The following is a 12,220-nucleotide window of genomic DNA, read 5'->3' as shown; positions in this document are numbered from 1 at the left end:
CGATAAATCTTATGAAAATAACGATATTTATACTTAATTCAATCTACTGACCTGACTAATAATCTTCTTGCTTGATAGTCCAAGCAATTGCTACACGATACGAGCTCGCGGAACGCACCCGAGCCAGGAAACCAGGCTTCCAAGTCTAATTTCTTGGAAGCTGCATGATTCAGTGCTCCAGATACAATATTAACTATACGATAAGGAATATCTAAGGCCTGATAAAATTCTTCTGCATTGGTAATCATTTCTTCCATCATCTCCCAGGATTTGTTGTCGTGCGGCGAGGTAAGACAAAATTGTTCGACCTATCAAATAAAAGAACAGCGTATATATATTAAATTTATATGCTGAAATTGATGAACAGCCAATTTTCAGTTAGTATTAGATACCTTTTCAAATTGATGTACCCTAAAGATACCTCTGGTATCTCGTCCATGAGAGCCGACTTCTTGTCTAAAGCAAGTAGAGATTCCAGCGTATTTTATTGGCAACGCACTTTCCGCTATCCATTCGCCTCTGTGAAAAGCCGCTATCGGCTGCTCCGAGGTAGCGATAAGATATTTCTCTTCCATTTCTTTGTCCTCGTTACGTTCGCTGCCTTTACCAATCACCTGATAAAATAAGAATAATTATGATTCAGTAAAGCTTAGGTGAAAAGTCTTAGTTTCATTTCAATCAATGTAGATCAGCTATAATCTTGATTTAATTATTTTTATACCTTTTTAATTCTAAGAACAAAAAAATGATAAAAGAATAGGTCAAGATTAAAATTGATCAACATTAGTAGAAATAAATATTGATAAATCATCTTATTCTTCCAAAACCTCATTCCTTAAATACCTTGTATAATTCCTCATCAAACTGAGAAAGTTGTGCTACTTCCTGCATCGCGTCCTTTCGCATAGTGAATGGAGTATAGAGAGGTTTGTAGCCTCTCTTGAATAATTTCTTTAATGCTAATTGTATTAAGGCTTGTTGAAGAAACACCGCTGGCCCAGTGAGGAAATATCCTCGTCCACCGGATACACTTGTTCCACGTTCTCCGTCCATTCCATCAATCATGTGGATCAGGTCAACGTGAGAGTATTTTTTCCTTTCGGTGCAATCTCCCCACGTTCTCTCCACCTAGGGCAAAACGTTAAATATAAAAAAAAAAAACAAACGCCAAGAATAAGCAATATCTTACTTAAATCACATAAGAGTATCAAATATACCTTGTTCTCTTCCTCATCATTGCTAACAGGCACAGATTCGTGCAAGTGATTCCCCACCTCCCTGAGCGCGCTGTTCCTCTCCAACTCTGTAGCCTTGAGGCTCTCATCGTTTTTTTGTATAGCCTCGTCTATGAGGGTGCGTATTCTCTTGATCTGCATCACCGTCAACGCTTTCAGACTCTCGGAGGTCAGATTATCCAAATCGTCGGCGATCGCTTGGGGCACGATGTCGACGTCGCCGAGCGGCTCCTTTCGCTTCATCTTCTCGCCGATCTCCTTGCTACACAGGTTCTTGAGTTTGTTGAAATTGTCGGCACGGTGACGCAACTGCCGCCAATGTTTGTCCTTCTCGATCACGGTGTCCACCAGCTGCACATCCTTGAAACGCTTCTTTTGATTCTCCCGAATCGTCTCCGGGTCGAAACCCTTGTCCTTGCGGAAGAAGTCCAGGTCCAGCACCATGATTTACCGCTTCGCGCTCGATGAAGGATGAAACTCTGCGCCGCTGCAAACACGTGGCACTGCAACCAGCTGTCAAGCAGCAAAACGGTGCTGAACGCGCGATTTCGTATAATAATAATTCCCGATACGATATTACACCGCGATACGCATTCTCCCTTTGTGTATATTTAATTTCGATATTTCGTTTGCTCGCTTCTTCCCGCGTGACAGCGACCAATGACTGTCAATGATCGACAGAGACAAATAGAAAAACTGTTGGAGAACTGTCAGAGATCAGAGGTTACGGGATAAAATTGGGGACTGCGTCCCTATGTTCACCGCCAGTGCTGAAAATCTATAATATACGTGACCTGAACTATACATTTTCAGTACTGGCAGTGAATATCGGAACGCAGCCTAATATGGCGGAGTGGTCACGTGACGTCGGAAAATGAGATGAAAGGTATCGAGTGCACCGAGTGCATCTACTAATTATACCGGTTGATTGGCCTTCGTAGCAAATTGGAAGCAGGGAATTCGTGTAATTGTAATGTGTGTATTGCTATGTACCATTACATAATTACTAAATTTTAATTTTCTTCCTTCTCTTCTTTCTCAAAAATTATATACCTTTAATCTAAATGTAATATATGATTTCATTTTATGACTCGTGACTCGTAGCAATTTGATATTTCTTTGCATATAATATTATATAATTTATTAATAAAAAATTGTTTTATATAATACATTTTAAAATCGACTCAGTTACTTTTGTGTAAATCAAGATTCTATTACAAGAAGAATTTATCGAAGTTTATAATCGTTTTATTTAGTTGTCAGAATGTTGGCCAGACTGTTGGCTCGATGTTGGCTGACGGTTTACTAATCAATTTGTGCTACTTCACATATTCCTTACTTTAAATTTAATTTAATTATGTTAAAATAGACATCTGTATAAATTCAATACTGACTGTTATATTCTCAATGTATTTATCGCAATGAAAAAATCGAATCATATATAGGCCTTAAATTGTCTTGCATACAGGATTTTAACAATTTGAAGTGTGTAATAACGAAAAAATTAAATTGTATAGTTTAAAAAACTGTGAAGGAAAAATCTATTAATTTTAAATGTTGTATGTAATTTTTATACAAAATTCAGAAAATTATACTATAACCAGAATAAAAATAGGAAAGCTTGATATAATAACATACTATAGTTATAAAATAAAAAATTTTTTTTATTGTTTTTTATTATGTTTCTGAAAAAAATATAAATTTTTCTTAAAGTATTTGCAGGACTAATTAATTCAACATTAATAAATTATAGAGTTTATATAATAATTCAGTACTCGCCAAACATACATATCTTAAGACTTTCGTTTTATTCATTTATAAAATAATCTGTGTCATCATTAAATTGACCAAAAATATAGAAGAAAATATTGTAGAAACAGCCATTTCAGTCTTGAACATTATTGAACTTGGATAAAGTATTTAATAAATTGTAATAAAAATAACAAACATTCTAATTGCGTTTTTAGAATAAACACGATTACTAAATATCGTTGATGGTATTTTAAATACTTTTCTGATAAAAGTTATTTTAAAAATATATATAATCCGTTATAATTATTTGATTATATTTTGATACGTAGCATCAATAGTGAAAAATAGGTATGTATTTAAGACCTCAGGAACTGTTGACATCATATTATGTTATTACAATGTCAAATTATTATCAATTCTTAATGATTCGTCGAACCAATAAGATCTTTGCGAACGTGTTTCAACATTATCAATTTATAATAATACAAGTATTTTACGCATTATGATATACTTCTTTTTTACGCTCGCCAACAAACAAAACTGAAATTAGATTTGATGAAACTATATTATTTAGAACTGTAAATCTGATAATATCAATTACTTAATTTTTAACAAAATTTTTGGTAATTATTTTTGGTAATTATTGTATTTTTCCTCATTATTCTTTTTTAGAAATTACTATAATTATTTCTGTAGTAAATCCCTGTTTTTCTTTTACCTTAATCTACTAATTGTAAGTGACATTGAAGGAAATGCATTTTGATTAAATCTTTTTTTTACAATAGGATGGCAACCTGAAATAAATATCATGGAATTATTGAAATTCTTTGGCAGTATAATAATTTTTCTTATTCCCTCAAACTGTGAATATATTAATCCAAATATTGGTTTGGAGCAATTAATTGTAAAATACTACAAAATTTTTTACCTTATGTTAAAACTTGCACTACTTACAGCAGCAATATATGTAAATAGTATTATAGATATCCTATATGTATATTTATTTTTCACCTTAAATTTTATAAATTATTAAAAATTAAATTTAATGAATTATTAAGAATTAATAAAAAAAATCATATATTTTAATATCATTACATTATACAACATACTACACTTTTGACATGCGTATTAATTTTATTAAATACGGAATGAAAGAAAGAGAGAGAATTACAACAAATAATTGAAGTTTTTATATAAAAATTTTCATTCTGCATGTTTTAATTAATTGGAAAATGTCTGTATATTTAATCACCTTTCTAGGCACATATTCGCGAACTTTTCATTAAGATGGACTATATAGAAAAGTCTGATGATAATGACCTTATTAAGTGCTTAAAGCAAGAAGCCGCAAGATGGGCATGTATTCTCGGCGAATCTCGATGTCTAAGTAATGCCGTTTCTAAATTGACATGGCATATTGATAATCCTACAGAAAATAAGTAATGTATTTAATTATTCTTTGAATAATACTCTTTTTTATCTCATCAATGTTTAACAAAATATTTGATCAAAATACAAAGCCTTAATACTCTTATTAATATTTTCCTAATATTTTTTGAAATGAAAATTTTTTGAAATAAAAATTAATGGAAAAAGCTATGGGTCTGATCCGCTAAACCGCGAGTTTGTCTAAATTAACGGCATGTGTAGCCATAGTTGAAAATAAGAATATATCTTAAATTTATATACATACATAGATACATAACACATATATATACGTACATGTACTACTTGTCTAATATTACTCATATTATTTTCCAAAATACAAAATGAATTTTTTGAGAAATTGTTATTTCTTCTATATGCAGGCTTTTGCCATGGTGGAAAGAATGGACGATTTTGTAACGGTCTTATGGGATTTAATTCGACGCAGCTCTGGCAATCAGTGTGGAATATATTGAAAGAAAATTCTGATAACAAATTCTTAACATTCTTGTCTCACTCTCCATGTGTAATCTACAATTTAGCACAGTTAGAAGATATATCGCAAGATTATAATAAAAATATAACCATACAAGAGAACGTGCGTGTTGTGCGTGAACATTTTCCTTTTTTCTGTTGCGAGAGATGTAAAGAATAAAAAGAAACTTGAGCATATTAGAAAATTTTGTCAAAATAAAACCAAGGTAATATTAAGAACCTTTTATAAATAAAATATATATGTTTCTAGTAATATAAATATTACAAACATTTGCTATACATAAAAGTTATAAATATATGCCACTTTATATTTATAGAGAAGTTAGTGTAAATGCAGCAATAATTGTTGTTATTAACAATGTGTACTCTGAAGAACTTCTACTTCAGGTAAATTGTAATATTTTGTAGCGCGAATAACATAACATATTAATATATTATAATTATTATTCTATATAATTTATGTCACATAATTGTCGTAATTTATGTCACGTAAATTTTTTACTATTATTTTAATTATTCTGAAATATGCAGATTAAATATTGTATAATAAAATTATAAATTAATTATATTAAATATCCGAATACTTTATTTCAGATATTTGAATTTATGAAAATTCATGTAAAGGAATATGAATGTATTGATACATTCTTTAAAACAAAGGTGCGTATTGGAATACATTTAAAGATTCAAAAACTATGTATTCAGTTTCTTATTACTCTATCTATTTTTATATGTAACATATCAATATTATCTTGCTTCGACTTATAATAAAACTGTTTCTTCATAAAAGGAACATGAAATTTGATTGACCTGAAATGCTTTATTGATTAATACTAAAAAAAAAAATTTGTTTTAGGTTAATAATTGTCTGAGAAAATATATGGTATCTTTAAATTTATTAATTATTAAGATAATAAAGCGATTGGATGAGATTTATAATACGAAGTATCACAATTTTCAAAACTTTATGGATTAATGAAATGAAAGTTAAATAAATGAAATGAAAATTAAATACTTAATATATATAAATACTTCGATTAATTTGTTTATGAGAGAGAGAGAGAGAGAGAGAGAGAGAGAGAGAGAGAGAGAGAGAGAGAGAGAGATTAACAAAAGATAATAAATGTACAACAATTATATATCTACAATCATTAAGATATAAATCTATCTTTATAGCCATATTTTTTATTACTCAGTTTCATTTTAATAATTGTAAAGAATAAGAAACATTAAAAAACATTTGGAATACTTTCTCGAAATTTTTCAACTGTTAAATATATAAAAGACTAAGATACATCAATGCATATACTTAAAATATTATTACACTTATATATATGTATATTATTAGCTACTATTAATATAAATTTTTCGCTTTAGAATATTTTGTTTATCATAAATTAAAAACAAACTGTCAAAGATGAAGAAATTTATGTGCACAAAAATATAGTAATTTATGTGCACAAAAATATAATACAATATATTTATAATACAATGTGTATATATATATATATATATATATATATATATATATATATATATATATATTTATTATATACAAATTTTTCAATTTGAAGCACATGTTCGCGTAAGAATTTATATTAATCTGATTTATTTTATATATTTTAGTTTATGATTCATGTGAGTTAATTTTGCTTTAGATCATAATATGTGAATGTATAAATAAAATTGTTTTAGCTCAATAAATGATATTAATTATTAACTACCATTAATTATTAATAATAAATAAAGAGCTGCATTCAAAATAAACGAACGTAATAATATGCATATTATGATGGAATTTTGAAATAATTTATAAACTATTTCTTATTTTAAATTATGTTTCTTATTTTAAATTATACTTATTCCTCTTTGTCGTTTATTTCTATTTTTTTAAATACATTTTTCTTTATTATAATTTTTCTTTATTATAATTTTATTCACTGTATTATATCAATATTACACAATTGTATAAATATTATCTTAATGTTAAATAATGTCAGCTATTTTATATTCATCATTAATATTAAGAATAGTATAATATTACAAATATTGAGAATATTGATATCTGTATCTTTTGAATTACAATAAAAAGGATAACTTAAATTCATCTCACTATGCTTTATGCACATCATTTTTTTATTTTTATTTTTTTTTTATTTTAGAATATCTACTGTAAATTAAAACAGAGGAATGCACTTAAAATTCACATATTAATCACGAGTGTATTTATTACGAGAATTTATTGTAATTCAAAAGATACAGATATCAGTATTCTCAGTATTTATAATATTATACTACTCTTAATATTATTGATGAATAAAATAGCTGACATTATTGAGAAAATATATCCATGTAACCTTTATTATCATTTTTTTGTAATTTATATATTTTGTTTATTATATTATTCATGATAAGACAGATTAGAATATTTTCAAAAAACTCTCTCAATTGATTTCGTTTCTTCGAGTATGATCCAAACTCTTTCGTAATTTCTCCATTTATGGGGAGGCGCTTAAGTGTAATACATTATTCTCAAAAAGAGAAAAAAAAAGAAACAAGATCAAATATAGTATAGTATAGAAAATTATAGTATGTGAAAGAGAACCGCTTAATTCCTTTTTTTTTTTTTTATATATATGCCAAAAGTTCCGAGCAAAAATTCCGAGCGCAACTTCATCCGGATAATGTTTCTTTTATAGGGCACACAAAATATGCGCCGAGCGTATGGGCCCGGCCCCAGGAATAATGAGAATACCTTGGCCAGGTGGGAGCCGTGGGCCTCTGAATTAGATCTCGACCCGCCCACGACCCGTCCACTTTTAACCCTCGTGAGACCCCAGGGCCCACGGTTGGTGGCACACGGCACGCGTATAATTGGACACAAACTCGTCCGATCTGATTATTTCAATCCTGCGATTTTAATGGGGGGCCCGGAGGGCGCCAAAACAATTTTAGATAAGCCTCGTTGGAGTGCGTGTAACAGACGTGCCATGTGGTGGTTTCGCGGATCCTCTCAAGAATTGATCGGCAGATACTTTATCGTTCTCGTTTTTGTAATTAAGCGAGTCCGCGATGACATAATGATAAGCCGAATTGGCAACCTGAGTGCTTTAATACTTATTCTTAATAAGTGAATAAGAGCATTATAATATTAAATATTTATAACTTAATGCTAAGCTCAAATATATCTTTCTAGGAAGGAAAAGAATCATTTCATAAATTTTCTTTATAAATTTTTGGTTGCTTCAAATATTGTTTAAAAAAAAATTTTTTTTTTATTTAAAAGGATGATTCTTTCAAGTGGTACAAGAATTTTCATTTAACCTAAGAATATGAAAAAAAAATTCATCACGCTCGATGAATCACGCTAATGTGGCTCGTCAAGTAAAGCGGTTATAGCGGTAGATTGTTATCCGCATATATAGGGGTACAAGAGCAGGGGCATAATCACACCGATAGAAATTGGGTTTCCGAGTTACCGGTGCAGACCGTCATCGATCGCGGAGATTCCTTGGCAAACACTTACTCTTTCATTTCGGGCGGTAGCCGGTCGTCCGCCGAAGACGTTTAATGGGAGTTAAGAGAGAAAACGAGAGGCGGAAGGGAGGGAGCGAAGAGGACGAAAGAAAGAAAGCAAAACCGAGAGGAAATAAGTGGCAGGTGCTCACGGTGGGCATGGCATGCCAGTGCTGGAACCTGGTCGGCGAACATGCTTACCTCCCGCGTGCTCTCGGCCCTCACCAAACCCTCTTTCTTTGGGGGGGGTTTCCTGTTACGATGAGGCTGAGCGATTCCGCCGTTGGATTTACTTACCCTCCGCTAACGTGCCAAAAAGCGCGAAGAAGAAAAGTTGTATGATTGAATGTATATCTTTCAACATTCCAACTTTCAATGAATACCTTCGAGTAATTTTTATTTAAAGTTATTTCGAGTCAAAACTTATTAAAAAAAATTTCAATCAGAGAGATGGGTATTGACAAACTAATTTCTGTAGATACATTCGGTTTGATATATAAGGTAGGTTGGACAAATATGAACTTTTTTTTTGATAACTTTTTTAAAAACTTACCTACGTGTATGATAATATTTATTTTATCATGCGCGTTATATTTATAAAAAAATTTGATAATGTGCCATGTTTAAAATCTAATTCGGAGATCATATACATATAAAATTGTTTGTTAAAAGTGTTTCAGTAATTGCTATTACTCTTGATGCTAAGAACAATGTCTCTTATTTAATTTAGATAATGATGATACAATCACGCGACTGGTAATGATGGCGATGCAACGAGACAATGGCATTGCAATTAGCGTGACTGTCGCTTAAGTGCAAAAGCTAGTCGGATAATTAAGTCGATCTTTCTTTGTAATTCATAAAATCTGCAACGTAATTAAATGATTCCGCAACAGATACCTTCTGTTTTTTTTTTTCTTAAATAGCGCGACCTTGTATTGCAACCAATTAAAAATTGTTATGAAACAAAAATATTAACGTACAAAACTACAAAAATATTCATATTAAATATCTACAAAAATATGCCAAGTTCATAAATTGTACATATTATTAAAGCGTTATTGCATGTTACACGAATAAAGATAAATAGCAACGTAACAATGTAACATATTTTTGACTCACGATAATAAGAAGCAAAAAATTACGCAATTTTCCCGGACGCAATTTGATTGATTTGTCAGCGGCAGGCAACATACAATAAAAGAACGACATTTCTAATATCAAGATACAGGCAACAATGTCACGAGAGATGTCCGTCTTACGATCACATTTCTACCAATGTAGATTAACTTTAACTCTCAGTTTAATTTGCTTCTGTTCTTTTTTTTTTTTGATTCGAAAAATTAGAAAAAGATAAAAAATATATTTAAATTGAGATCAAGGTTAATAATCTACATTGGTAGAAGTAGAATGTTAATTGGAGTCGTAAAATTTTGTTTCGTACAGGTTCGAACGTGAAGATGCGAAGTGTGACTCATGCTACGAGGGCATTCCATCGCGCAGCGGAAGAAAGGAATTGTGTTGTGCTGGTCAACCACGAAGAATAAAAATTTCGAGGGAATCGCTCGTTCAAATCTTTAAGATCGTGGTCCCTTGGCCTTTGGGGAGGGGGGGGGGGGGCAGTCAGCTCCGAGTGAAAAAAGGACCGACCACCGTTCGCTCTACAAGCCCGTAACTTGCTACCGTGTGCTTGCGACCGTTATACAAGTTTCTAGTCTCCAGCCGTTTCTTACGAAGCCAACGCTTCGTATGAAACACTTTGTAGTCCTCGTCGAGTTCGAGGAGACATGAGAAATCCCATTGTCAAGACCACCACTGAAGAAACTGCAACAGACGCGGTTGGTTGCGACATGACAAAAAATCTCAAACGCTCAGTCAGTCGTTAACACGACTCCGGACAAGATGTTTCGAAGTTTGTTTCTTTGTTCTTTATCGCAAATATAAGGTGTCTATCTCTCATGAATATCGGGCTTGAATTTAAATTTGGGCGAGGTGTAATTTCCCGTTGAATACTAACGAGCTCCACAGCTTCCTAAAATCTTTTCCAAGAAATACTTGAGAGTCTTTTTCGGCGAAGATGTTAATCTAAGAATGATAGAATCGTCCTCATCGAGACAATGTTTCCGTGATGAACGTGTTACTTTTCTTTGGAAAAAAAATATACAGAGATATAATAGAAGCAGCGACAAGTTTCGTGTCGATAATACTAATCTTAATGCGATCATCTGTAAGCCACAAAACAACGCTTAACTCAAGTATCAAAATTTTTCAGGGAAGTCAGGGGAGAGAGAAGGAGGCAGGACAAAGAAATCAAGATTCAATTAAAAAATAATATTATTTATTTTTTTGATCGTGTATCTCGTTACTCGATCACAACAAGATTGCGAGGGAAACGTGGTTTGACGTGGCGTTCAATGGGTAACGGAAGGATCCTCTTTATGGATTCCAATCTCGTTGTTCGTTCACGGCACAAGGCACATCGGAAGGGTTGACGGAATGAGAATGGGACTGGGATCGGAAAGGGAATGGAATCTGAAGCCCTGCCCTCCTCCTCCCCCATATACGTGTGCGTCCGGTATGTTCATTCACCGATCCATTCATTCATCCTCGGCGTGCCTTTGCCCCCCCAAGCTTACTGCATCTAAACGCATACCATGAGCCATTCAATTCAGTTTTCAATCGAAATGCTGTAAGATAATTTTTGTTTATATAACAACTGGAAGTACTTACAAGAACCTTTTTGAAGAGAAATGTAGCTTTTATTTTTATATGCGTGGATGTTATTAGTGCAATTATATAATAATAATAATAATATGCTTCATTGTCATATGGTTAACGACAAATTACAAATTAAATATAAAATATCTTGCTTTGTATACTAATATTAATTCTTATAAGTTAATGATTGACGGAAAAAGCTGTATTATAAATATTTTACATATTTCAAGTGAATGCACAAGTCCCATTGAAATATTTATAATGTTGAGGACACTTTAGTTGGATTCTCAATTATCTCTCACTAAACTTTTCCTTTATCGGCAAAACACGTAATATTCCCGTTAAAAATATTTTTCTTTAAAATATTCACACAATGAATTTTATTTCATGTTATATAAATAATCTTATTTTTCAAACCATTTCATGAAACTATCAATATATCGCCAAATTTTATTTATTTATTTATTTATTTATTTATTTAGACAGAGAGAGAGAGAGAGAGAGAGAGAGAGAGAGAGAGAGAGAGACGAAAATTAATAATGTAAATTGTTTAGAAACAAAAATATTTTTCAATTTAAAGACCAAATATTAAAAATTAAAAAAGAAATATCTTTATTTTTAATTATTTTTAATAAGATCTATTTTGTGCGCAAAAATATTTTCAATAAAATTTTTATATTTTATATTTTATTTTTATGTAAATAATGTAATAAAGATAGAAGGATAAAATATTGAACAGAAACAAACAATCGTAAAATAATAAATCTAATCAATTTAATCTTTCTTAATTCAATTGCATTAGTTTTTATAGGTCGCGCATCAGAATTCTGCGTGAGCATGTGAAATTTGAAACGATTATCGTCTGCGGTTGCGGGTTGCGGTGTATATTATTTATCATGTCATAATCATCTGTGTGTAATCTGTAATCTCCGTTCAATACGCCTCACTTAACCCAGTTTATGTAATTATAAAAAGATAAAAAGATTTATATATGATAATAAGAGTTACGAACGTAATGTGAAAAAAAATTGGTCTTTTATATTCCTATAATTAAATTAAAGACTTATAATTTGGCTTAC

The 12,220-nt window shown here is 31.1% G+C and overlaps 1 protein-coding gene and 1 long non-coding RNA gene across 3 annotated transcripts in view; one reads left to right on the top strand and one right to left on the bottom strand.

The window, feature by feature from the left end:
• SerRS (Seryl-tRNA synthetase) overlaps positions 1–1,957 on the bottom strand; it is a 3,613-nt gene extending 1,656 nt beyond the window's left edge. Inside the window, exons 1-4 of the mRNA XM_089075399.1 lie at positions 1,218–1,957; positions 844–1,128; positions 393–614; positions 52–308 (exon numbers count right to left, since the gene is read on the bottom strand). Of these exons, the coding sequence (XP_088931525.1) occupies positions 52–308; positions 393–614; positions 844–1,128; positions 1,218–1,679 (1,226 nt within the window). The 5' untranslated portion in view covers positions 1,680–1,957. The remainder of the gene's footprint in view (positions 1–51; positions 309–392; positions 615–843; positions 1,129–1,217) is intronic.
• A 151-nt stretch (positions 1,958–2,108) lies between these two features.
• On the top strand, positions 2,109–5,752 carry LOC105422095 (uncharacterized). Of its 2 annotated transcripts, XR_016138889.1 has the most exons (5): positions 2,109–2,210; positions 4,248–4,426; positions 4,796–5,113; positions 5,225–5,294; positions 5,502–5,752. It is a non-coding gene; the product is annotated as an uncharacterized LOC105422095 (long non-coding RNA). The 2 variants fall into 2 exon arrangements; XR_016138888.1 differs by lacking the exon at positions 5,502–5,752 and having other exon boundaries at positions 4,796–5,422.
• Positions 5,753–12,220: the final 6,468 nt, after the last annotated feature.

This window comes from Pogonomyrmex barbatus, unplaced genomic scaffold, assembly GCF_055798465.1.
Source record: "Pogonomyrmex barbatus isolate J1 unplaced genomic scaffold, ASM5579846v1 scaffold19, whole genome shotgun sequence".
Lineage (NCBI taxonomy): Eukaryota > Metazoa > Arthropoda > Insecta > Hymenoptera > Formicidae > Pogonomyrmex > Pogonomyrmex barbatus.
This window is presented reverse-complemented; position numbering and strand designations above follow the sequence as displayed.